At 51.6% G+C, this 26312-nt stretch overlaps 1 protein-coding gene across 16 annotated transcripts in view; it reads left to right on the top strand.

The window, feature by feature from the left end:
* Positions 1–25017, top strand: part of JAKMIP2 (janus kinase and microtubule interacting protein 2) — a 64018-nt gene extending 39001 nt beyond the window's left edge. For 2 of the 16 annotated variants that reach the window (XM_065029336.1, XM_065029319.1), the window contains exons 20-28: positions 1365–1430; positions 3025–3097; positions 5267–12338; positions 13124–13291; positions 14235–14409; positions 15014–15203; positions 15497–15608; positions 16692–21737; positions 22371–25017. In XM_065029336.1, coding sequence (XP_064885408.1) covers positions 1365–1430; positions 3025–3075 — 117 coding nt within the window. In that variant the 3' untranslated portion in view covers positions 3076–3097; positions 5267–12338; positions 13124–13291; ... (3 more) ...; positions 16692–21737; positions 22371–25017. Of the gene's footprint in view, positions 1–1364; positions 1431–3024; positions 3098–5266; positions 12339–13123; positions 13292–14234; positions 14420–15013; positions 15204–15496; positions 15609–16691; positions 21738–22370 lie in introns of those variants that run through there. The other 14 variants (XM_065029333.1, XM_065029331.1, XM_065029330.1 and 11 more) reach the window with 14 other exon arrangements.
* Positions 25018–26312: the final 1295 nt, after the last annotated feature.

Here is a 26312-nt window from a genome sequence, read left to right as displayed (position 1 = left end):
AGCTTTCAGCCAGAATTCTGTCCACATGGATCTAGTTTTGTAATAAAAATGGTCATCCCTAGTTACTGGAGGGACTGTATGAATGCTTCTGGCTCATGTTACACAGGAGAGCTGTGTGTTTTTCCAGCGACTTCTGCTCTGTCCCCCAGCAAAGCAGGCAGTTGCTACTTTTCACTACCAAGATATAGTACTGCCTTTCACGTTCAAAGACTGCGAATGTTTGCTGCTCTGCAAGCTGTGAGGCCGCAGAGCAGAATGGCAAACAGTCATAGCATGCTGATTAATGTGACAGCCGTGCAGTGGAACAAAACTTACTCAGATGTTTTTGGGAATAAGAGAGAAAGCAGATTGCCTGGTAGTTAGGGTTTCTAGTTGACAGGAAGATTGTTTTCACAGTCCTGACCCGTCTTGAACTGGACACTGGAGACTGGTCCACCCTCACTCCTTACCAGGCCTTTGCAGCGTGAGGAGCTGCTGCGTTGCAGCTGTGGCCGCTGCCCTGACTAGTGCTGCCTCAGCAGCTCCGGTCTGTTTGAGCAACTCTTAGCCGGCCTCGGTTGCAGATGGGGTTGGGAAAGGCTGACAGGCAAGGAAAGAAGAGGTGATGTTTGAAAGCTGCCGTAAGCTAGTCATCTCATCTCAAGACTATTAGGGAGACTGTCACAAGGTTGCTGCCTGCCTTCGAGGTGGCAGGGCCTCCAGGTGTCTCTTGGTTTGCCTCTTTTGATCTCTGCTGTTTGCTGGCCAGCTCTTACACTCTGACTAAACAGAGTGAAGATACCGAGATTCAAGGCCTCATTTTTCATGCTTAGTAATTCTGTTACCTATTCTGTGGGATCTCTCTTCCCAAGGGGTCAAAAGTTTAACTCATGTTCCATAATTTTTCAAGCAGTACCTAGCTCTGCTTAAAAAACACACCTTGTCCATGTTACATATATCCCGCTCACCACAGAATCAATGTTTTCTTAGTATTGTATACATTTATCATTTCAGATCTAATAATAACAACACTGTAATCATCTTTCAACACATCAAACTGTGAGAAATCATAATGAATCATGATATAATTCTAAAGAGTATAACTATGATCTTACGCTTTCCATCTACGTAATTCGGGATTAATATAAAATAGATAATAAGAAACAGAATATATGTCGCAGCATATTTTGAGCAGTTGTACATACAGTAAAGTTGTGGTTGGGCAGAGTTAGTGGATGGAGTCATGGTACTACACAGGATTATCCCTGCTGAAGAAATGGGTTTGTTAATTTATGGGCTTCGCGCACTTGGAACATGAAGTTACTTGTTCAGTGGAGTAAATTTACCGATAATTTAGTCTAGATGCTTTCTCTTCTAATTTCCAGAGGATTCGAGATTTAGAAGATAAAACTGACATCCAGAAGAGACAAATTAAGGATCTGGAGGAAAAGGTTGGTTCTGTTACACTTCTGAAACACACTGATCAACTTTCAAAAAAGTAACGACCTAGTTCTCTTGAACTACATGGACTTCTCGTTCAGCTGAATCAGCTGGACCTGTTGGTGTTGTCCTACTATGCTTTCTTTTCAGTTTGTGCTTCAGTATATACAGACTTTAGTCTTAGAGTCTCCTCCACAACATTCATTTTAGGAAATAAATGTGAAACACTTTTAATTATGGTGAATGGAACAGAACCAAATTATGAAGCCTTTATTTGGCTGTAAAATGCTCTGTTGGTAGACAGGCAATACTTCCATTAAAGGCCAGGTGAGGCTAGCCTGCAGGAAGGACAGAATGAAGCTGAGTGAAGATTTGAAGACTGTCCTTATCTGGTGGGACCAGGGTTCTGATGCTGTCCTCTTTATTGAAGCTTGTAATTGACTATGCAATATAAATGTGGTACTGGAGTCTTGCCCTTAAACTGAACTGTCAAAGAACTATATTTGCATGTTCTTTATATATGCTATATGTGTGTATGTATCTGTATGTATACCCTCTCCCTCTCTAAAAATATATACTACATTTTTTTTTTTGTGAATAAGGCCAACTCTGTCACACCGAGTTTTGTGACTTGTAGACAGGTTAGATAGGATTGTTGAAAACAGATCATGGCGTGGGACAGCATACTGCTACCCATAATATATTTTCTAGAAAGGCCAGACTGGTGTAAGATGCATCTCCTGTGGCAGCCTTGTCAATGTACTTGTATTAGTAAATATCAACCTACATGTGTGAACTATAATATGAAATAATGGCTATATTAGTACAATGGCAGTAGTGTTAATAAGTCCTTTTAGTTTATATGTATGTTCCTAAAGTGAAACCAGTGGGCATAATTTAAAACTTGATACACACAATTCTTTCCGCTTTTCTGCCAATATTTTTGTGATACAAAGACTCAGTGTCTTTCTTTCTAATATATATAACTTGGAAAAATAACAGATTATACTCTGTGATGAAAATAAAAAAGCAAAGCAAAATTTATGCTACAATCAAAAGGAGACCTCGAATAGAAGACCTTTAGTGTGAATTTTCAAAAGAGCTTTTGACCCACAAAAATTCATATCTCAAAAGACGACACATTCATGATTAAAATAAGACGTAAAAAAAATTGTTACTAAACATTTAATGGTTAGAGTTTGGTATTACTCAAGTGTGTGTATGCGTATATGTACATATATATATACATATTCCCAGGCTATTTCCAGCATGGATTGCAGGCACTGGTTTTTAACACACTTAAAAATACTACCCATGCTATTTTTGATATCCAGCTTTGTGACTTCAGTCAAACCATGGTGGTTCATAGTGACAGTTATACCTCAGGCTTTCAATGTGGTACCAATTGTAATTCATCACCAAAATTCACTGGATCTGTTTCCTAAGCCTGGGATGTGGTGTGGTGCTTACAGAATTAACTAGGGAAATGCAGTGTTTTCTGAATGCCTAGTTATTCTAATTGTCCTACAGAGTGCAAAAATAATCCTGACTATTACAATGCCATGACCTTAAGTTTTTATGCAATCTTCTTTTTTTTTTCTGCAGTTTCTATTTCTATTCTTGTTCTTCTCACTTGCCTTTATTCTTTGGCCTTGATGTCAATGTGCCTCTTGGAAAGGTAAGACTATTTTATTTATTTCCTCAAATCCAGCACTTCTTGCACAGAGTGGGGATCTCATCCTGGTGTGTTCTTGTCTGTCTGGAGTTAGAGAATTCAGCAGGTCATTGTCGATCTGTAATAGTTCACAATGGAGAGTCACGCTGCTGAATTGACACAGGGAGTTGCAGTCAGTCCAACACCGCCCAGCGTACTCGTAAGTGAACTGCCAAAACTTGCTGGTGATACTATGCTATTCAGAATTTTAAAACTAAAAGCTAACAAGAATTTCACAGTATCAAATAGCCAAGAGAATTGCAGGTGAAATTCAATGCTGATGTTTGCAAAGTGATGCAGATGCAAAACTGTTATAAATCTCAGCCATATGCGCGCTGTGGTGGGCTCTGAACTGACGCTGAGAAAATGGATCAGGAGGTTGTAACAGGCAGAGCTCAGTGCCTGGAAGTGGGAGAGGTACAAAGGAGGGCAGGGAAGAATCATCAGCTGCTGAGAGAAGTGGAAGGATTTTTCTGGCTCAGGAAGTGAGACACTGTTAAAAGGTCTATAGAAATTGTTATAGAATGGGTGGATAGATTGCAATAATGCACTGTCTCCTCCAGTACAAGCAATTATCATGTAATAAGTTTAAAGTAAAAAAAAAAAATAAAAAATTGTAAAGATGGTTGCAGCAGGCCCAGCATCACAGCAAGCGTCTCATCTGTAGAGTGTTTTACCAAGGCAAGCCACTCCATAAATGCAGAGCATGAAGTCTTGTAGCAGTTCCTCAAAAACAAGGCAATGGTAAGCAGCTGTTAGCTATTCATCCCCTGCCTGATCCTAGTCTTCACCCCCTCCATCTCCCTCCACAGGATCCTCACCCCTCAGTACCTGAAAGGAAATCTAGGGACAGAAGCAATTTGGGAATGGTGTTGGCAAGATTGAGAGGGGTTTTAGCAAGGTCATATTTTCTGAAGCTGCAATATGTAGAATCAGAGAGAATAACTTTGATTTGTGTTTCCCGTTCACTTGAAAAACCACCTGCCTACGCAGGTGACTTTGACACTGGAAGTAACTCAGCAAGGCTGAGCGTGGGTGGGGAGCGTGCCATCAGCATTTCTCGTTCTTGGAAGTACTGAGGTATATATCATCACGGGGATCTTTGCAAAATTGCTTTAATTCCACTGGGTGCAAGTTAACTTTGTTAACATGATCATGAGAGGCTACAAACAGACCCTTGATAAAGCAAACAAAAAAGTGCACAATGTATCCTTCAAATGTACTTAGGGAGGCATTTGATGATGAAAAGTCTTTGTTTTTGTTCATGCGTTGCTGCAGTTTATCCTTTACTGATCTTTTAACTATCAGAGCAAACCGTGATGCAACCACAGATTATTATACTGCCTGGTCTCTTTCTCCCTCTGAGTGAGCACAGCACTCACTGCTGTGCTTTTCAGATAAGGAAGGACAAGCAGGAATGAAACCATGTGGAGCAATACATAGTATCCACACCAGCAGCTCTCTAGTTCCTGTTTATGTGAGATTTTCTCATCCACTTTTTTTTCTGTGTTTGTGAATATATACATTCACTTATTTGTGATCCCATAAGGAAGTCTGGTCTGCCTGGATATTGTACGCAGTGAATTTTACCATGTAGGCTTGAGTGCTGAGGGAACAAAGACAAAATACGCCCTTTTTTCCTTTGTTTCAAACCTGAGACGTACAAATATATTCCATAGGTAGGGAATGCTTCCTCAGAACAGCAGCAATCTGTGTTCGCCTCAGTGCTGCATCAGCCGAAGTTCTGGGGTTGCCCTGACACCACAGGTGTACCACCCGCTGTCCTGTCTCCTGTCACTGGTGAATTTGAGGCAGCTTTGGTTCAAGAATTACTGAAACTGGTGCACAACTGTTCCACCTAAAGATGTCCCTGGGGACTTCTATGAACTAGAGGGCTGTACTTTGTAGGGTCAAATCAACAGGCTTGGTGAAATATCCAGAATTTTCACAAATGCCTTTCGTACAGCCAGAAAAGTTTTCCACTGATAATTGTAAGAACAGACCGTTTCAACTTTCTGATTGACTGCATCTTGTTAGCAGGGATAGGTAGGTAGAGGAACTTATCACTTACCTGATAAAGATATTGTGGTGGTGGTGGTGTTGTTTTTTAATTTATTTTATTATTATTTTTAGAGTGGCCAACCACACAGATGAGTCCTTATAAAGGCAAATGCTTCCACCGCACCAATGAAGAGAACATTGTTTACATCTATTTTTGAAAGTATAAAAATGAAGAACCTGTAGCCAACACTGCGACCACCTTGTATTTTAAAGCCATCACTCAAAATTTGTTACTTGACAGTTTCTGTCTAAAGCTATGATATATGCTGCATCTAATGAAATTCTGTATGTCGAAATTACAAAAGGGGAAGAAAAACTGTGAACCTTTATCACTTAGGAAGAACTTAAAGGGATGGAACCACTTTCAGCTGATCGAGTCAGTGTGTCTTGGGCATGGAACCAAAGTTACAACAGAAAAGTCTATCCCTGCTGTGCAGGGTGATCGTTTAAATGTGATGCTGTCATCCCAGGAATGGATCAAAAGTCAACAGGAACGGAGCAAAAGAAACACGAGCTGTGGAGAGATGCTGACAACAAAGTGTTCGCTTTGAACTGTCTGCTTTTGCACTGCAGGGACTCCTCCTCTCCCTCTTTGGTTTTAACCTCAGGAACAAATGACAGCTGCAGTGTGGGGCGAAGAAAAATGCATTCTGGCTTATTGGAGGATAGGCAGGACAGGGCACCGTGTTTTGCACTTGAGATCATAATAAAGCACCACCCTACTCAACAAAGGAAGGGAAGAAGAGGGTGTCTGGCATAAGGAGGATTTCGTACAGAGTTGTAGCCTTATCTCTCTGCACCCTCCCTCCATGAAGAACAGCCCGTCTATTGTCAGATTCTTTTCATACTCTTCAAAGACTGCCGTTGAGATAACAATGACCATATGTGGGTTTAGTATTTGAACAGTACACTGAGGATCACTGTTTTGTTTTGGTTTGGCCTGTCAAATTGATTTTGTTAGCTGGCTTACTGATCAACGACACACAAACCAAAACCAAGGAAAAGCTGTGTGAATACATCGTTGTTAGAAGTAAGAAGAGTATTGCTAGTCTGTTTAGATTTTTCTGCAGTTACGTAGCAGTTTGTGTTTCAAAGCATTACTTACCTCTTCAGTCACAAAGCCCAGAACCCAGTCCTGGGGTCTCCCTGCGGCTTACCAGGTCCATGGCCCTTGTCAGTAAGGAACGACGGCAGAGGAGCGTCGCCCGTGCGCAGACGTGGCGCGGGCCCTGTGCTGGCTGGGAGCAAAGCAGCCAGCTGCACCTGTCTTCCCTTTTCTCACTCGTGCTGCGTGAGCTAGGCCTGACAATACGCTTCTCAGTGTCTCTGCTTCCATTTCCCTGGACATGGAGTCATGCCTGCTTAGACTTCAGGTTCCTGTGGCAAGGCTCCTTGTTTGAGCTGTGTTTTCCACGGTGGAGCCTTAATTTTAACTGGGAGAAATGGATGTCTGTATAACAAAATAGAAAACTAAGGGCCAATAGACAGCCTGAGAAATGACTTAAATCTTCAAAACAGGGCTCACATGTACCAACATCTTACACAGATTCTGCCCATCAGGAGCTTTAAAAGTGCTTTGCAGAGAGTCTCTCCCTTGTTTGCTTGTTAACTTTCACGGTTGAAGCAACTGAGGCACAAAGCAGTGAAGTAACTTGCCACAGCAGCTCAGCAGGTCAACAGCAGTTCCTCAGCCATAGCAGGGATGAAGTTACTCTAGCATCAAGGATGCTTGCCCCTCACTGGTATTGTTTGACCATAATAGCTTTTAGGCATCTATGTCCCTTCACCCAACTGGGTTGCAATGCTGGGCTCTGTTTCTCCACAGAGACTTCTAACATCCTCATTTCTTGGATGCCCTGAGATTGTTTTAAGCTTTCTATCAAAGGTTAGAAGCTAATAGAAAGTGATTTTTTTTTTCCCTGCTCCTTAAAATTAATTTAAACTACATAATGACCACATGTTCTTGAAGCAGTCTGTTTCAGTCATGGGATTTACGGAATTCTGCACCGGCTGTATGTTTGTTACTTCACTTTTTGAAAAACAGTCTTGTAGGCAGGTGTGTTAAATGAATACAGGTATGTTGCATGCTCTTTGTTCAAATTAATTTTCCCCCCAAGAAGAATACATGGATAAGGTTCGCTCAAACCTACATCGATTTCCAGGAGTGCTGCTGGCAGTTCAGTCCTGAAGCTCTGGAGTCAGGCCCTTTGAGAGACTCGTCTCACACCTGTGACACCTTCAGGTCACTAAGCGACCGTACAATATCTTGTTAGCTACAAAAAGAGGGATTACCTCTCTGGTAATTCCTTCTTCCCCCTCTCACTCTTTTCACCTGTTGGAGCACCAGTTCATTTCATACCACTTGGCTGCAGTGTCCTGCGAGTAAATACAGACTGGAAACTATTTTCCCAAGCAGTAGAGCCAGCAATTAAAACATTAAGCTCTTCTTGCAGAAGAGTGAGTGGCATCTATTTTCCGTGATAGCGCAATGACTTCCACCTCTGCCTTGGTTACAATAATATGGAGGCCTAGAAACATTTGTTTAAGGCAGTTGTGGGGACGGTTTGTGCCACAGATAGAAATAGGTAGTTTCACAACATACCTGACGGGTCTTGTGGCCGGATTCATCGTTTAGATCCTCTGAGCCAGGTTGTGCACATCTTATTTCATTTATCTTTTTTGCCTGGCTTCCCCCATCTTACATACACATTTGCATGCAGGTGCTCCATTTCCAAGGGCTCAGGGTGGGGTGGGGGGTGGTAGAAAATCCACAGCTTATCTTGGTCTGCAAATTTTTGAAATATTGCTGTATTCCCTCCAGAGAGCTGAACAACAGCTGCTTTATTCCTCGCAGCATAACATAAACCAAGCTTAAAACACACTTGCTGATATGAGTAATACAAACCTTTTGCTGTGAGCTAGATCAAAATGAGTTTGATGTTTGTGTGTGTATATATATATATACACACATCTATATATAGTATATATACATATATTTATATATATATGCATATATCAATCCCCTATTGTATATAGTAAATGGATGCTATAGCTTATGAAAGTATACTTCCAATCTAGGTATGGGGAACTGAATCTAGACTTGTTTAGCTGCCACAACTGGTACATGCCTTGTGGTTTAGTTTTACATCTTATGGGCACATAGTTTTTGGATCTGTTTTTCCGGGGTCTCCCCTCTTCTCTGTCCTGAAGTTTTTCTAGGGCTTTCTGCTGTTCCTCACATTCATTGAGGCAAAATATTGAGAATCCTCCTACAAATTAGTCACTCCAGCCAGCCTCCCCTCCCCAAAACCTCCCAACAAAATAAAAATCGATTTATTGCAGCCTTTGAGGACAGCATGTATAGCCCTGGACTCCTCCCGTTCATCCGTCCCAGGCGGTAGCAGGGTGCCGGTGCTCCAAGGTACCCACACCGCCAGAGCAGTGGATGAGCCACATACTGTAGTGCAAGTCAGTTTGACCACAACCTGACTTGCTGCTTTGTCTCCACTGGCCAAGCCAGGAGATTTTGAAGACTATTCTTTCAATTTAAGCACTTCAGATGAAGGCCCAGCTAGGTGAGATGAATTTAGGCAGTTGGGAAGGAATTACGGCTTCTTGCAGTATTACTAGTGTGGCTCACAGCTCTGTCCTCTCTCGCTGATGTGCCTGGAGGAACATGTAGTCTTTTTTGTAGATGTGCTTCGTTTTCCACCTCCCTGCTCTCATCTCAGTGGGAAACATCCTCAGAAGCCCCAGAGCTTTTCATTCCATGGCATCCCATGAGGGCTGGATAGCCCAGGGTCTCCTCCTTACCAGGGCAAGGTTCAATACACAGCCACACAGTTGCTGATGATTCAAAGGGTTTTTTTCTTTTCCCCTGCCCAATCAGCACCTGTGTGTTTTTATATGTACTTTTTGTTCTCAGCTTTTTTTTGTGTGTCTATTCCAGAACAGAATTGTAAATGACTTGGCATAATGACCCTTTGATAAACACTGGACATGTATCTGTACTATATGTATTAATGTGTAGAAGAGAATCCTTATTGTATGTAAAGTTTTATGAATGGTTATTTTTTAATTTATGTATTTAATATAGGATTCAATGACCTCTGGTGTTTTAGTTTGTATAAAAAAATAAAACAGCAGCATTTTTAAAAAAAAAACTATCTCACATTACATTCATGGAGATATTCAGTGTCCGTCTGGAATCTGTTGAGGAGAATCCTTTAAAGCTGAGCCACAGCGACGTGCCGCCCTCGGCTGCCCTCTCCCTGCGAGGTGCTCGCAAGCCACGGACGGGAAGACAGGAAGGGTTGGACCAGAACATAGCAGCACACTCTGAAACATAAATCTATTAAAAAGTGGACATCCTGAGGTAATTAGTTGATAAGGGGAACACAGTCAGCTTTCCCAGCACGGGCTCAAGGTTGAGTTTACTGGCTTTTTGCTAGTCCTGGGCAGAAAAAAGAAAAATAAAAAAGCTGCCTACGTCTCTTCACTAGAGGTGGGGAGAAGAGCGTGTTTCCTCAGAGGGGTGCAAGTCCGTGTGCGTAAGACAGACAAAAACCCCGAGGCGGCGGCAGCGCCTCCTCGGTGCCGGGGGGCGGAGGGGAGAGAGACCTGCCGGCCGGAGCCGCGGGGCGCGCGGCCCCTCGGGCAGGGCGCTCCCGGTCTCTGGGCCGCAGGCCGGGGGCGGCAGACGGGTTCAGGTGCTCTGGCCTGCTTTTTAGCCAGCGTGGCCTTCTCCGCGCTGTGAAGAAAATCCCGCGCGGTCGATTCCGCTCGCCGCTCGGGAGATGCCGCGTCTCTGGGGCCGTGGACTGGGGAAGAACGTTTGCGAGTTGGAGGGCGCTACAAGATATTCCGCGGGGAAGCCGGAGAAGAGGCAAATTGGCTGCCAGTGGAGTTGCGTTCCTTCGGTTTAGGACGTTCAGCTTGTCCTTCCAGAGAAGGAGCAGTCGTGGGTAGGGCCGAGAGAGGCTTTTAAGCGCGTGATCGGAATTGGAGCCAAATGGCACTTGACGTTGCCGCTGTGGGTCTTGGCTTTCAGTGGTTTCCCCGCGGCTGCCTGGTGTTTGGGAGCTCGGAGCGGGCATTTTTTTTCCCCCAAGGAGAGGCTGTGCTTGAAACAGAACTTGCTTGAAGAAGACAGACGAGGCGGGTGAGGATGCAGAGCGGGCCAATCAGATCGCTCGGGAGGGCTGGAGGGGCGGAGCGCCGATAGGCGGGGAGAATGGCAATTGATGTGCGTAGGCAGCCAATGAGGTTGCCGGAGGGGCGGGCGTTGCCGTCTCCGTACTGCGCATGCCCAACTTGCGCAGTCCTCAGTCAGGTCCGACGCTGAGGCGGGCACCTGGGCGCGGAGCGCGGGAAGGAGCATCCAATAGGAGGACGGCGCGGCGGGGTGGAAAGCAGCCAATCAGAGCGCGCCGTCTCAATCCCGTTTGAACAGCTGCCTCCCTGGCAAACGCGTCCGTGGGGTCCCGGGGCGGGTACCGGGAGTTAACGGGGAAACGGGGGTCGGGGCGAGGGAGGGGAGGCTGTGGAGCGCTCATTTTGGCCTCTCCGTCCCTTTTGCCTCTCTCTCCCTCTCTCTGTGTCTCCTTGTCTTGCTCCCTGTCCCTGTCTTTCTCTGGTAAGCTGACCTGCTCTTTGCCCTTCTTTTTTTGTGGAATCACAGGCTCCTTCTGCTTGGAAAAGACACGTGCAGTTTTAAATTTGGGTTTGAATTCTAGGGTTTTTTTCCCCCATTAGTGTAAATGGACGGCACGTTGTCCTGTGGCTCAATCCCCGTTCTGTTCCGTGGAGCCTTCAGTTTAGGATGTTCAGGTAAGACAGTTTGTCCTTCCAGAACAGGAGCAGTCACTGGTAGGGCCGAGAGAGGCTTTTAAGCGCGTGATCAGAATTGAAGCCAAATGGCACTTGACGTTGCCGCTGTGGGTCTTGGCTTTCACTGGTTTCCCCGCGGCTCCCTGGTGTTGGGGAGCTCGGAGCGGGCACGTTTTTTCCCCGAGGGGAGGCTGTGCTTAAAAAAGAACGTGTTTCCTCAGAGAAGTGCAAGTCCGTGTGCGTAAGACAGACAAAGACCCCAGCCAGCCTAGTCAAGTTCTGAGCGTGCGTCTGTCAGGCGGCTGCTTTACGTTGAGGAGCGCACGGCCGTGCAATGGTAAGGGCGAAGGGCAACGCAAGACAGAAGGGTTTTTCCTGCTGCGGGTGACCAGCCGCCCCCCTTTTCCGCGTGAAGCAGAGGAGCGCGGTTCGTTGTCGCCTTTTAAACGCGGCGGCGGCGGCGGCAAGCCGCGCGGCCGGAGGGCGCGGGGTGCGGGGGGGGGGGGTCCCGGCAGGGCGGCGAGCCGGCGGGTGAGGATGCAGAGCGGGCCAATCAGATGGCGCGGGAGGGCTGGAGGAGCGGAGCGCTGGTTGGCTGCCTAGGCACGTCAGTTGCCTTTCTGTCTGCCAATCAGATTGCACGGGGGGCGGGCGTCGAGGGCTGGGTACTGCGCATGCCCCAAAGAGGGAGCGCTGATGGGCGGAGAGATGCTGATTGGCGTGCCGTCCGCAGCCAATGATGTTGCCGAAGAGGCGGGCGTAGTGGTGTCCCTAGTGCGCATGCCCCAGCCGCGAGCGCTGATAGGCGGCGAGAGAGGTGATTGACGTGTCCCGGGGAGCCAACCGGGTTGAGGAAAAGGGGCGGGTGCTGCGGTCTCCCTAGTGCGCATGCCCAGTCCGCTAGCGCTGATAGGCGGATAGGGAGGTGATTGACGTGTCCCGGGGAGCCAACCGGGATCTGGCAAGGGGCGGGATCTGCGGTCTCCCTAGTGCGCATGCCCAAACCGCGAGCGCTGATAGGTCCGCGGTGTCTCGGTGCCGGGCCGGGGGGGGAGACCGGGAGCGAACGGGAACGGGGGTCGGGGCGGCTGCGGAGCGCTCGCTGCGGCCGGCGCCCGGGCATCGGGAGGCGGGCGGCTCAGGGCCGCCCTTCGTGAGGTTTCCCGGAGGCGGCAGAAGGGCGGAGGGGAAGGACGCGACAGCCGGGGACCTCCCGCCGCGGGCGTGTCCGGGGCGCGGCGGCTGTCGGTTCCCGCGGAGCCCGGCGGGACGGCGGGGGAGCGCGAGGGGCACGGAGCGGCGAAAGAGGCGGCAGGTGAGTGCGGCAGCGGCGAGGGTGACCGTGCCGTTGGAACGGGGGGAGCGGGAGGGGCCGGCGCGGCACGGAGGCGTTCGGTTCCGGTTCCCCCCCCCCCAGCCCTTACGGCCGCGCTGGCGAAGCTGCTGGGAGGCGTGCGGTCCGGAGCCGCGTCTCCCTCCGGCGCAGCGCCCGTGCCCGGTGCGGCAGCCCCTCCGGGAGCGGCGCAGCCCCCGTCGGTCGCGGGGACGGTTACAAGCAGAGCTAAGGCGCGGTTGCGGGCGGGCTGGGTGGCGTGGCGAGCGGGGCGCCGCTTCGGCGGGAGCTCGGGGCGAGCCCCGGCGGGTTCCGTGTCCTGCGGGCGCGGCTTTCGCGCCGCGGCTCTCTCTGTGCGCTTTTTTGTTTGGTCGCGTTTGTTTTTTGGGTTTTTTTTGGCGGGATTCCCGCGAAACGCGGCACGACCGCTCGCCCGGGGCTGCCGCGGCGGGTCTCAGTGGCGCCGTCCTGTGGGCAAAGCGCGGTACTGCACCCGGCCGCCCCAACGCGGTGCCGCGGCGCGCCTCGGTGCTGCCGCCCTGTGGCGAAACTCGGGTACTGCAGCGCCCGGCAAGGGGGGGCGCAGAGACGCCGATCGAGCCGCGGGGGTTCGCGGTCGGGTCTGTGCGTGCCGGTGTCCGTCCCCCCCGACGGGGGTCAGGTCCCCATTGGTGTGCAAACGACATCCCTCCCTCGGTGCCTCCTTAAACGTTTAATGACGTAAATATTGCTCCTGCTAACGTTTTCGGCGCGGCTTCTTTCCTCAGGGGATCCGTCCGGCAGTCGGTGGCCCACGGTTGCTCGGCAACAGCAGAAGCGGATTGAAGGGACCGGCCGCTGGAGGATGCCGAAGCCTCCCGGGTCAGCGATGGGAGCAGCTTTGCGTAAAGCGAGGGGTACGTGAAGCCGGGCGTGCGGTGCCGACCGCCCAGCAGGTAAGGGAAGCTAAAGCTTTACCTCCAGGGACTTCTGCCCAGAAAGCTGAAGAAATTGCTCTCGCGTGAGCTGTAGAGTTACGCAAAGAGAAGAAGATTAGTGGCTGCACTGATTCTAAGCAGGTTTCTTGAAGGGTGCGGGCCCTTGAAGCCGTTTGAAAAGAATAAAGTGTATTAACGGCACAAGGGAGGCAGATTAAACGTGATGCTCCGGTTGCTGGAAGCTGTGCTGTTGCTAGGAGAGTTGCCGTCACGCGTTGCAACGGGCCTCAGAAGGGAAACGCTGCTCAGGAAACTGGCCATAAATTGGCAGGCGCCGCTGTAAAACCAGCCACCGAAAGGACAGAGACCGGTACGGAAGCCGCGTCTCTGAGCCCAGGTGGCCGTGTCCTCCAGCCAACGTCAGGGAACTGTAACAAAGAGGATAAGCAATTAATAGGAGATTAATAGCCCGATCAGAATTAGGGTCCAAAGGAGCCGTCACCGGCGACGGGAGAGCAGCGGCGCCTCGCGGCGCGAGGAGCTGACGCGCTCTGTCGAGATCGGACGAACAGGTAAGAGCGAATTTAGAAGCTCTGTGCGAACGAGGCAATGGGAAACGTGCCTAGAAAACCATCTTGATGGTGCACGCGGGGTACAGACAAGAGCAGCCGGACGAGGGAAACGTACCAGGACGACGCTGGCAAAGGGAGTTCTCCGAGCTGCCTGGAAAAGGGGGGTGTCGATACCGGCCGGCACGAACGGCTCCCTTCTCGGGTCGGCCGGAAGCGTTGCCGTGCCGGGGGGCGGCTGCCGGCCTGCGGGCCGGGGCTGCGGCTGTTTGGGGCGCTGCCCCCTCTTTGTTTTCCTCGGGGAGCCCCCCCACGTTCGGGGGCTTGTGGTACGTGCACGTGCAAATGACACGGTGTTCCCAGCTGCTCTGTTCTCTGCCTTGTTTTTTCAGACGCCTGTCCCTGTTTTCTCTTCCCGCTTTTGAAGAGAAGCTGCCGAGTTAGCGTACGCTGCGGTGAAGCTGTACAAGATGTGGCCCTCAGGAACCGGTTGCTGTGGGGTTGCTCGTGCGGCCAGCTTTTGGTGTCGGTTGTTCCGGCGCTCCGTCGCGGTGTAGAGCCGGCCCCGTACGTAGCGGTGAGGCGTACCGCAGTTCGGTTTGATTCTCGGATAGGCCTCGGCTCTGACTGTGCACTCGAACGCCAAAACCTACAGCGGAAGCTGCGGTGGCTTTAGCGTGCAAGGGGCGCGAGCGCCGTGAAGCCGCCCGTGTGGCCGAGCGTCCCGATCGCGGCGCTGAGCGTTAGACGGACTTGAGCCGCGTGCCGGAATCGTTTTGTTTTGGAGAGGGCGGGATAAACCTGGAGCACAACTTGTGAGGGCGGTACGTCGTGGGCAGGTTTTAGTATTGCCTGTGGAGTGCCGCTAGAAGCGTTCGTAGTTCTTGCTTGTCTCTGTTACAAGATGAGCCGTGTCGTCCTGCGTGACGCGTAACGGGAGGACGGCGCGGTAGCGGTGCTCTGCACAAGAGCCCGTTGGGGGGTATTTTAGCTGGCGGGAAAGGGATTGGGGAACCACCTGGTGGGAATGCGAGGAGAGCAGCCCTGGCGGAATCTGAGGAGCCGAGGCCGTTGTATAAATTGGACAAGGAAGGAAAGGCTGCGGGCAAAGCGCGGTGCTGCACCCGGCCGCCCCAACGCGGAACTCTAATGTGGAATTCCTGTGTTTCAGAGGGGGAGCTGTGACCGCCCCGTGCTCAGCAGACCCCCCAGCCCGGGTGGGGGGAGCAGCGCCGGAGCGGGAGACGCGGCTCCGTCCTCCGTCCCCAGCGTGCCGGGGGGCGGCTGCCGGCCTGTGGGACGTGGCTGCGGCTGTTCGGGGCGCTGCCCCCCCATTTTTGGGCGCTCTGGTATGTACATAGGTAAGTGGCGTTTTAAAGTAACGTGCTGCCCGCTGGGGCTGTTTTCCTTTTCTACCTTTTTTTTTTTGAGTGAATAAATGGGGGGACTCGGGGGGTGACGATGATGTTGCTGGAGGAGCAGGCCAGTGAGAGATGGGGCTTTCAGCCCCAAAATGCCTGAACAATCATGGGTGGGGTGTTTAGTGGTACTGTGGGGAGGAGAAATGTCTCCCTGTCCGTTGCAGAGAAAACAGAACAATCCCACATCAAAGCTGTCCTAGAGAAGTACTTGCTGTTTGTCATTCCGGTTCTAGAGCAGCCCCATGTGCTGTTAAAGGTTGTGGTGGTGCGGGTCAGGGATCCCCAGGCTGTGCCGAGACCGCAGGACGGCTGCTGGTGGAACAAAGTCCGGGACAGCTTCTCAGAGTAAGGACCTCTCTATTTGTTCTCCTCGGGACACATCCCTTTGCCTCTGGACCCCTCACAAGCTTACTCGCCACCTTGTTCCCTCAGAAACCCGTTTCCTCCCAGTTCCTCTGCGATTGCCCTGCCTGCCTTTGGGTCCCTGCAGGCTCGTTGGTGGCATCACGGTGCCTGTTTGACCTTTTGCCCCGTTAAATTCCCCTCTTTTCTCTCTTCCCCTCAAAACTTCCCCAGTTGCTCTTGTCACATCCCAGAGGCCTCATTTTCCCCTCTTGTCTCCTCTCAGGACCCCCCATCTGTTGGCCCCTGTCGAGGGTTTAGATTGCGGGGTGACAGTAAAACCCTGGCAGATGTATTGTTAACCCCATCTCCCCCCCACTTCCCCCTTTTGCCCCTCCCTCTCCCCCCTTCCCACTCAGGACAGGCGATCCGGAGGGAAAGAAGGACAGAGAGAAGAGAGTTGGAAAAACTGACAATGTTTTACTAATGCTATATTAAGAGTAGAGAAAATAATACAAAACCAATCCTGAAAGTCTCAGCAACTGCAGAGCCGGCACCTGAAGTCCTGGACTGGACTCTGCAGCCAACCGGAGCTGGATTCAGTCTCTCAGCAGGCCTCAGTTTGCAGGGACGACTAGCAAGGTCCTCTCCTAATGTCACCATAAGCAGAAGGGACGAAAAGGGGCAAAGAGGACAAGATCCTCATGATCTGCCACTTGTATATGAAGTATTCATGTGAAGGGGATGTTATACACGGTTGGTCAGTTTGTTGGTCACCTGTTTCTTGTTGCTCCTCTTGCAAGATGTGAATCTGTCCTTATCAACAAGTAAGCATTCCGTTGCAATGTTTACCAAAACATGTATCTGGTTCTCCAGGAAAAGGCAGCTAATATGAAGCTTTAGCTGACAGGCAACTTCACTGAAAGAGAAACTTGTTTTTTAATGAAACCAGGACAGCCCCCTCCCCAATCCCCTCAGGACTCCTCTGATTCCCATCTGCTCCTCTCAGGACAGCTGAGCTTGTCTTTTGGGGCCCCTGAGAGCCCCCATTTACCTTCTTTTACCTACCTTTGTTGTTGTTCCCAGCCTGTCCTGGTGTTTTCCATCCTTCAGGACTTCCTTATTACTGTTGTGAGAGTCCGAGAGAAAAGGAGGAGTGTCTGTGACTTACAACTGTCGTTGTTGATCTACAGTGTTTTAGAGACGGATTCTTGCAGGATCTATTTCTGGTTCGTCCTTCACTCCTCCCCAGACCGCAGCGCTGGTCCGAGTTCCCCAGCACACGTGTGTGTGTCCAGCCGGGTACGCTGGGGGAGCGCGTCAGGGCGGGCAGACGCTGAATGGACGCGCTGTCAGCGACTGCGGAACGAGCTGGGGCTGCTTTGACCGTGTCCAGCCTTGTGCGTGTGGTTTGTTTTCACTTGCAGGCTGAAACAGCAGTTTCCTTAATTAAAAACACCCCAACATGTGCCCCGGCCCCCAACAAAAATAACGCCAAAAATGCCACTGAAAGAAACACAGGGAGTTTTTAAAAAATTTCCTTTAGCTTTCTCCCCCCTCCACCCCTACCCTGCTGCGTTCAGTGCAGTGAATGACCGTGAGGAGATGGCTGTGGGTCTGGCTGTTGAAGGGTGTGTGAAGGAGAAGGAGGTGTGTGTAGAGCAGGATTGGTGGTGGAGGTGAGTGCAGCTGGTTTGGGTGTGGGGCTGTAAATTCTTTTTGGAGGCTTCCTAGTTTCTGGTGTCACCTGCGGGGTGAAGTGTGACTCTGTGCAGGTTTGAAAGGTGCAACGTGCAGAGCTCCCTCATTTGCCACCAGATCTCCCAATCACAGAGACAGCGTCGCTGTGCAGCTGCTAAGGACAGCGCGTCTCGTGCAGAACAGCATCCTTTGTGCTCCGTGTGCGTGTTCCTCCTTTGAAATGAAGTTGTGCCGCCCGGTGTTCCACGTTACGTGCGGTACCTGCTGGGCTGAGTCTCCTCCCCGCGCTCCGGTCGGTTCCGTCGCGCTGCCGCAGCCCCGGCAGCACCGCGGCGTTCGCTGGACGCGTTGTTGGCGGAGCCGGCACCGACAATCTTGACACGTCGAGGCGCTGCGGTGGGTTTGCCTGGAAATTCCAAGGTAATTCCAAGGCAGACAGTAATAATCCCCAATTTATGTAGTAAAATTTAAAAGAGTGGAATATAAATACTGGAGCGCTAATTGGAAGTAATACCTGTAGAGAAAAAAACCTCTAGTTTATATCTACAATAAAAAATAATGTGTGCTAGTAAATCCGCCTGGTAGTAATGTAATGATAAAAATGTTAAAGTGTAAATAGATGAAATTATATAGGCATGAGCAAGAAGTAAATTTAATTTCAGCTATTACTTGGTGAACTAGGCAGCAGTTGTTCCCAATCTGAATGCTAGTTTAAAAAACACATTGTTTGGAATTCCTTTTAAATGATAAAGGCAGAAAACTAATGTGGAGTCATTGGTAGCTTCATTTGAACAACCGTTATGAAATAAACCGCAGACACGAATGACTGCATAGGAAACAAAGTGAGGAAGCTTTAGATTTTAAACAGCATTGGAAAGTGATCGGGAGTGTTTAGTATTTAAATTATAACAGAGCCACGAGATTGGAGGCAACAAAGCTCAGAACCAAACAGAGTCAAAACGTTACATTTCTTTTTTTAAAGAGAAGTATAAAGGAACCACTAAGTAGTGGCTGTTTATAAACAGAGGTATTAAAAAGTTCCCAGGTAGTAATGATTCCCAACAGAACACTAAAAGATATTTAGATGTAAAATAATATTAGAAAACAGTTATGACAGTCTGAATTTAACCACAGCTTTTTTGGGGTTGTGCAAAAACATGACCGCTATTAATTACCTCTGAGTTAAAATAAAAAGACATCAAACTAGATGTGATTAACAACAGCTCATTTTAATTTTTCAGTGTGCTATCCAGTCCGGCTTCTCCCTCCAAGGGCGTGGTCTGAGAAAGCCACACCCCCAACTCCACCCCGTCCAAGCTCCGCCCCTGCCAGTCTGTGCCCTCCCCGAGGCGCGTGTCCCTTACAGACCCCTCCCAGCAGCATAATGCATCGAAGCCCCGCCCGCGGCTCCACACCTAAACTCAGCCCCTGCTAAACCACGCCCCCTCAGAGCACGTGCTGTACAGAGCCCACCCTACTCTCGGCTCCACCCCTCCCTTCCTAAGCTACGCCCTCTTTGGGCGTGTCCTTCTCCCTACCCCAAGCGGCTTCTCCTATGGGGGTGTGACACACGGAGGCCCCACCCCCTGCCCAGTTCCCCCAGGTGGGCCTCCCAATGGGCGTGTCCTCCCAGTCCCCGCCCCTCAGCACGGATCCCACCCCCGTGGGTGGGGCTACACCCAGCTGCGCGCGCGGCCCCACCCACCCATACGTGACCCTAAGTAACCCCATGGCAGCCCTATGGCTGCCCCACAGGTACCGCTACAGCAGCCCTGCTCCTGCCCCGCAAGAGCTCCAGACACGCCTCTGCAGAGCCCCCACAGCAGCCACTTCAGTGCCCCACAGCTATCACCGCAGCCGCCCCATCGCGCCCCACGGCCGCCGCTGCGGGACCCCTGGAGCCCCCGGCCCCACACCCGCCCCGCAGCCCCACAGCGCGCGGTCTCGCGGTCCCGGTGAAGCCACGTGCCGGCCGCGGCCGGAGGAGCCGCCGGTTTCCCCCCCGCACCCCCCGATCGCTGCTGCCGCGGCCGGAGGAGCCGCCGGTTTCCCCCCCGCACCCCCCGATCGCTGCTGCCGCGGCCGGAGGAGCCGCCGGTTTCCCCCCCGCACCCCCCGATCGCTGCTGCCGCGGCCGGAGGAGCCGCCGGTTTTCCCCCCCCACATCCCCCGATCGCTGCTGCCGCGGCCGGAGGAGCCGCCGGTTTCCCCCCCCACACCCCGATCGCTGCTGCCGCGGCTGGAGGAGCCGCCGGTTTCCCCCCCGCACCCCCCGATCGCTGCTGCCGCGGCCGGAGGACCCGCCGGTTTTCCCCCCCACACCCCCCAATCGCTGCTGCCGCGGCCGGAGGAGCCGCCGGTTTTCCCCCCCACATCCCCCGATCGCTGCTGCTGCCGCGGCCCGAGGAGCCGCCGGTTTCCCCCCCACACACCCCCCGATCGCTGCTGCTGCTGCCGCGGCCGGAGGAGCCGCCGGTTTTCCGCCCAGCCCCGACTCTCCTCCTTCCTCCTCAATCGCCGCTGCATGCCGCCACGATGTCTTCTCTTCCGCCATCTTGTTTCCCCCTTCTCCTCTCATTCGCTATTTTATACCGAGGGAGGGAGGAGGCGCTCGCTGATTGGCTGACAGTGTCAGCCTCGGAAGTCGTCCATTGGCTCATCCCCACGAGGGGTTCTCCGAGGGGGTGGGAGAAAGGCGCTGATTGGTCACCGTGTCGCTGAGGTGAGGAAGGCACTGATTGGTCACTTTCCGCCGAAGTTCGCCCTCCCAGTAACAGGCGCTGATTCGCTAGCGCCCCTGAGGTAGAAAGGGCGCTGATTGGTCGGCGTTTTCTCGCCGACGTTAGCCCACAGCAACGAAGCGCTGATTGGGCAGCGCGGCTGACGGGGCGGATCGTCCATTGGAAGGAGGGCGGGCGGGGGGCGGGACCGGGCGGGACAACGAGGTAATAAATGGGGCGGCGCAGAACGCGCGCAGGACCAGAAAGGCGGAGGCGGCAGCGGCAGCGCGAGCTCATCGGGTCCCCACCCCCCCCCTCCCCCGCGGCGGGAAACCGGAGAACGGCAGGAACGGCGGCCGGAATCAGTTAACGGGGCGGGTCAGGGTGGTAATTATCGTGCGGGTGTTAATTGGGGCTCGGCGGGTTAATGAGTGACCGGTGGGCTGGGGTGTATCTGGGGGTTATGATCGGAACTGGGGTTTTAAAGCCGCGGGTTTGTGGGGGGGGGGGGGGGCGGGGGCGATTAAGGCTCCCGGAGCCGCTTTAGCGGCTTAAATCGTTGTGTTGAACGTGGGAGGAGCCGGTTCGGGGCTTTTCTCAGCAAGCGGGGCTGGTTTGGGTCTAATTCGGCTTTTAAAAGATGTTTTTACGTAATTTTTGGGTGCCGATTTGTGCCAGAAGGCGCCTTTGAAATCTGTTTATTGAGGGTTTATCAGGAGAATTAAAGTTTAAAGCTCGGGGAGATTTGGGGCTTTTCCCCGGGATTTTGAGTCCAACTCGGTTTTTTTAGAGCCCTTATTTATTTAAATTGTTATGTTTAAAGGGTTTATTTGAGGTTTTATTTGGAACATTTTGGGCGGGTTTGAGGCTCCTAAGATTTAATTGTTGGTTTATTATTTGATTTATTATTTCACTGCGGTTCGGGGCTCCTGAAGACGCTGAGTTGTTTCAATTATTTAGCGCTGTGAGGAGCCGTTTTGGGGCCGTTGGGGTCTAAATCGGCTTTTTAAAAGGTTTATTTAACGCGTTTAAAGTTTGAGGGGCCGATTTGCGACTTTAAAGCTTTTTGAATCTACTTATTGATAAGAATTTATACAATAGATTAATATTTAAAGCCCGGGGGGAGATTTGGGGCTGTTTCCCAGGATTGCGAGTCCAAATGCGTTTTTTTCTGTTAACCGCTTATTAATTTAAATTATTATATTTAATCGGGGCTTTTTGAGGTTTTATGAGGGTTTTTTTGAGCATTTTGGGCGGTTCTGAGGCTCCTAAAGCCGGTTAATTGTTTAAATTATTAATTGTTAAAATAATGTAAGTAGTTGTTGAAATAAGTGTGTAAGTTATTGTATTTAAAGCCGGGAGGGGCATTTCGTTGCTTTTTGGGGGGTTTTAGGGCTGAATTCACTTCATTGAACGTGTCTAGAGCTGGGGGTCCCAGATCTGGTGCTGATTTGGCCCCAAAAAAAGCTTTAAAAATGTATTTATTTATATAATTTACTGAATTAATATTTAAGCGGGAACATGTTCGGCTTTTTTAACCCGCCGCCATTTTGTCTCCCCCGTCCCGCTCTTCCTCACGCTGAGGGGGCCGAGGAGACGCTCGCTGATTGGCCGGTGCCGTCTGGCGGGAAAGCCTCCCCCGGCTCAGCCCCGCTCGGCTGTCTCCGAGGGAGAGAAAGGCGCTGATTGGTCGCCGCCTCCCTAAACCCACGTAATTGTTTACATTGTATTTTAAAATTTATTTCTATATTTTAATTTAATTTAACTTATTTTTAATTTAATTTAAATTTAAATTATTAAAGTTAATTTTAATTTAATAGTAAATATATAGACTAAATCAATATAGCAATATGCTACTATAAACGATACAATATGATGAATAGTAGAAATATATAATATATAATCTGATATAATTAACTGATCAACTAATGCTCATTGATATTATGTAATGAAATTTATAATTAATATATAATGGCATAATATAATGATATCTATAATATACTATTGTAATGATATTCATTAAATATTAATATATACTATATATATTATGTATAATTACTATGTAATGTATCTAATCTATTTTTACATTATATCTTATTATATAAAGCTGTGAGGGACCATATTTGGGCAGGATTTTGAGATTTTTAAGGCTGTTTGGTCTCAAATTCAATTTACTTCATTTTGGGGCTGTTTTTAGGATAATTTGTGCTCAAAGAAGCTTTCAAGATCCATTTTTTTGGCAGTTAATTTGCTCACTCGGTTAATGTTGAAGCGGGGGGATTTGGGGCTGTTTCCCAGGACTGTGACACAAATAACGGCCCTTTCCTTCCCTTTCCCACTGCAGCTCCTGCGCAGAGAACAGCGAAGGCAGCCTGGCCACGCCCCCTCCGGCTGACCGCGCCCCCCGCTCCGGCTGACCGCGCGTGCCCCCCCCCCCGCCCCCCGGCTGACCGCGTGCCCCCCCCACTGCACTCCTGCTGACTGTGCGCCCCCCCCACCTCCTCCGGCTGGCCACATCTCCACTGCACACCATGGCGGGGATGGGGTGGGGGGGATCACAAGGGTCTATGGGGCGGTGTGGGGGTCAGGGCGGCTGTGGGGTCAATGGGGTTGTTGTGGGGTGAAACACCCCTGAAGAGGCTGAACCCCCTACAGGTGAGTGACCCACACAGTGCCCCACAGTGCCCCATAGCACCTCCACTCTGCCCTACGGATCCACAACACTGCCCCACAGCACCCTATAGCTCCTGCTTGCTATCCCACAGCACCCCATGGCTTCTCCACTCTGCCCCATATGTCTACAGCAGTGCCACAGAGTACCTCATATGTCTTCCACTCTGCCCCATGGGTGCAGAGTGCTGCCCTACAGCACCCTATAGCTCCTGTACTCTGCCCCACAGATCCACAGTGCTGTCCCACAGCACCCTATAGCTCATCTGGCCTATAGACCCACTGTACTGCCCTACAATGCCCCATGGCTCCTACACTCTGCCCCATAGACCCACAACACTGCCTCACAACACCCCATTGCTCCTGCACTCTGCCCCATGGATGCCCAGTAACGCCCCACAGCACCATATAGGTCCTGTACTCTGCCCCATATATCCACAGGAGTGCCCTACAGCACCCCATGGCTCCTGCACTCTGCCCCATGGATACCCAGTAACGCCCCACAGCACCATATAGGTCCTGTACTCTGCCCCATATATCCACAGGAGTGCCCTACAGCACCCCATGGCTCCTGCACTCTGCCCCATGGATGCCCAGTAACGCCCCACAGCACCATATAGGTCCTGTACTCTGCCCCATATATCCACAGGAGTGCCCTACAGCACCCCATGGCTCCTGCACTCTGCCCCATGGATGCCCAGTACTGCCCAACAGCACCATATAGGTCCTGTACTCTGCCCCATACATCCACAGGAGTGCCCCCCAGCACCCTATGGCTCCTGCATTCTGACCCATGGATGCCCAGTACTGCCCCACAGCACCATATAGGTCCTGTACTCTGCCCCATACATCCACAGGAGTGCCCCACAGCACCCTATGGCTCCTGCACTCTGCCCCATGGATGCCCAGTACTGCCCCACAGCACCGTATAGCTCCTGTACTCTGCCCCATACATCCACAGGAGTGCCCCCCAGCACCCCATAGTGACTCTACTCTTCCCCATAGACCCACAGTGCTGCCCCACAGGACTCTACTCTGCCCCTTAGACCCAGAGAGCTGCCCCACAGCAGCCTGTAGGTGCTGTGTTCTGCCCCATTGGTGCAAAGTGCTGCCCCACAGCGCCCCACACCTCTGTCCACCTGACCACCCTTCCCTCCTGACTGCACCTGCACTGCCCACTATGGGTGGGTCACAAGGGTCTATGGGGCGGTGTGGGGGTCAGGGGGGCTGTGGGGTCAATGGGGTGGTTGTGGGGTGAAACACCCCTGAAGAGGCTGAACCCCCTACAGGTGAGTGACCCACAGCAGCCCATAGCCCCTCTGCCCTATAGAGTCACTGCACCCCATAGCTGCTTTTACTCTGCACCATAAATGGACAGCAGTGCTCCACAGCACCCTAAGTCTCCACTGTGCCCCATAGACACACAGTGCTGTCTCACAGCACCCCATATCTTGTTCACTCTGCCCTATAGACCCACAGTGTAACCCTACAGCACCCCATAGTTCCTCTGCCCTATAGATCAACAGCACTGTCCCAGAAAACACCATAGCCTCTTCCCACTAGCCCATAGGCCAGCATTTCTGCCCTACAGCGCACTAGCTCCTGCACCCTATCCCATAGACCCACAGCAGTGCCCCACAGATCCAGTCTGCCCTATACATCCACAGCACTGCTCTGCAGCACCATATACTTCCAGCACTCTGCCCCACTGATTTGTAGCACCCCACAGCTTCTGCATTCCACCCATAGATCGACGTTCCTGGGTCCCCTCACCCCACCAGCTGTCCTGGGTTGCGATGCTGCACGGGGCCCTGTGCACAACAAAATGAGGACAGCATGGCTGCTGGGCGCCACCCTGCTTGGAATCCAAGATGGCTGGGGGGGAGGGCTGGCAGCCATGCTGGCACTGCCGGAGGGGCTGTTGGTCTGCGCCGTGCTCAGGCGGCAGCTCCCGGCTGTATCGGCTGCTCCTGTGGCCCTGCACCCTGCCCATGGGAACAAGGTGGCTGCCCTGATGGGCGTGGCCATCTCGGCTGCTGTGTCCCTGCTGGTGGGCGGGGCCATGGCTGTCATGGCTGCCAAGCCTGTGCTGGAAGGGTGGGGCTGAGGTGGGCGGGGCCTGGCTAGGGTGGCCATTTTGGGGTGGGGCCCAAGGTGGGTGGTGGGGCCTGTGGCTCTGTTTGCCCCTGACGGCCATCTTGGAAAAGGGCAGCACTGTGCCGCTGCCATCCTGACGTTGCTCCCCCAGGGCCATGTTGGGGGATTTTTAACCTGGTTTTGGGGCCAATTCTCACCCAATAAAATTAAATAATGTAAAAAAACCTTAAGCATTTGGTTTCTTCCATTTCCAGTGAAGGATTTGGGGGTGGGGTTTAGGGTTGAGGGTGGGGCTGAAGGTGTGGGCGGGGCCACTGCCAACCCCACCTCCCTCCCAAGCTCTCCCCAATGTGCCTTCTTGAAGGGGTGTGCCCCAACCAGGCCCCACCCCCTTTCCAAGTACCCCACCCTCCCCGCTGGGCTCCTCCCCCTTGACCCACACTTCACCCCCATTGGTGGGCTCCCTGCAGGGGGTGTGGCCTACAGACCTACAACTCCTTCCCCTCCCCTGCTGAGCCATGTACCCGACAGGGCATGACAGGGGCAGACAAAGCTCAAGAAAGACCAACAGAGCCAGGCAGGGCCTGAGAGAACTTGAGAAAGTCCAACAGAGCCCGACAGGGCCCGAGAGAGCTTGACGGATCCTCACAGAGCCTGACAAAGCTTGGCAGAGCCCAACAGGACCCGTCAGGGCCTGACAAATCTTGTCAGTTCCTGATAGAGCCCCAATGTGTATGACAGAGCCCTGGGGGTCTCAACAGAGCCTGAGAAATCTTGACAGGGCTCAGCAGACCCCAAGAGGTCTCGACAGAGCCCTACAGAGCCCATCAAAGCCTGACAGAGCCTGACAGACCCCAAGAGGTCTCACAGGGCTTCACAAAAACCAACAGTGTCTGACAGAGCCCGACAGGAGTGCAGGTGCTGTCACTTCCAGTGAGGGTCCAGGTGATTTGATAAGGGTGGTGTGTGGGGCCTGGGGTGATTGACCCCTCCCCTTTCCCAGGGGATTGTGGGAAGGGGTGGGCGGGGCTCAGGGTATTTGAGCCCCAGTCCCCAGGTGGGGAGCTCATTCTGCTGCTGGGCTGCTTGGGTGCTGGTTCTCTGCTGCTCCTTTAGCAGTCGGCAGCTTTTGAGCTGTTTAAGCTGCATGGACAGATGTGTTTGGAGAAGTGGAGATGTCTGCTTGAGGTAGGACCTTCAGGAGCAGAAGAGTTTCAATTGCAGCTGTAGTTGAAAGTATGTTTGTAACTATTTTTCATTTATTGCATCAATTCCTGGTACTTGGTGTTTTCCATAAATTCCTGATTGCAATGAAGATGGGGTGTTAATTCTTGGTTTGTATTGGTGTGTAACAAGTTGCTGATACAATCTCTCCTCCTAGGATGCTCAGGTTATCTACCAGGGGTTAGGATGAGCATCTCGTATCTGCAGGTGGAGTTTTAGCATTTCTGAAGGAAGCAGCAGGACCATAAGGCAGAGTGTCTTTCAAGCTACGGGGCGGCTCATGGCCTCCCTGATC

The sequence above is a fragment of the Columba livia genome, chromosome 14 (genome assembly GCF_036013475.1).
Source record: "Columba livia isolate bColLiv1 breed racing homer chromosome 14, bColLiv1.pat.W.v2, whole genome shotgun sequence".
Lineage (NCBI taxonomy): Eukaryota > Metazoa > Chordata > Aves > Columbiformes > Columbidae > Columba > Columba livia.
Note: the sequence above shows the minus strand (reverse complement) of the source record. Positions and strands in the feature narration are given on the sequence as shown.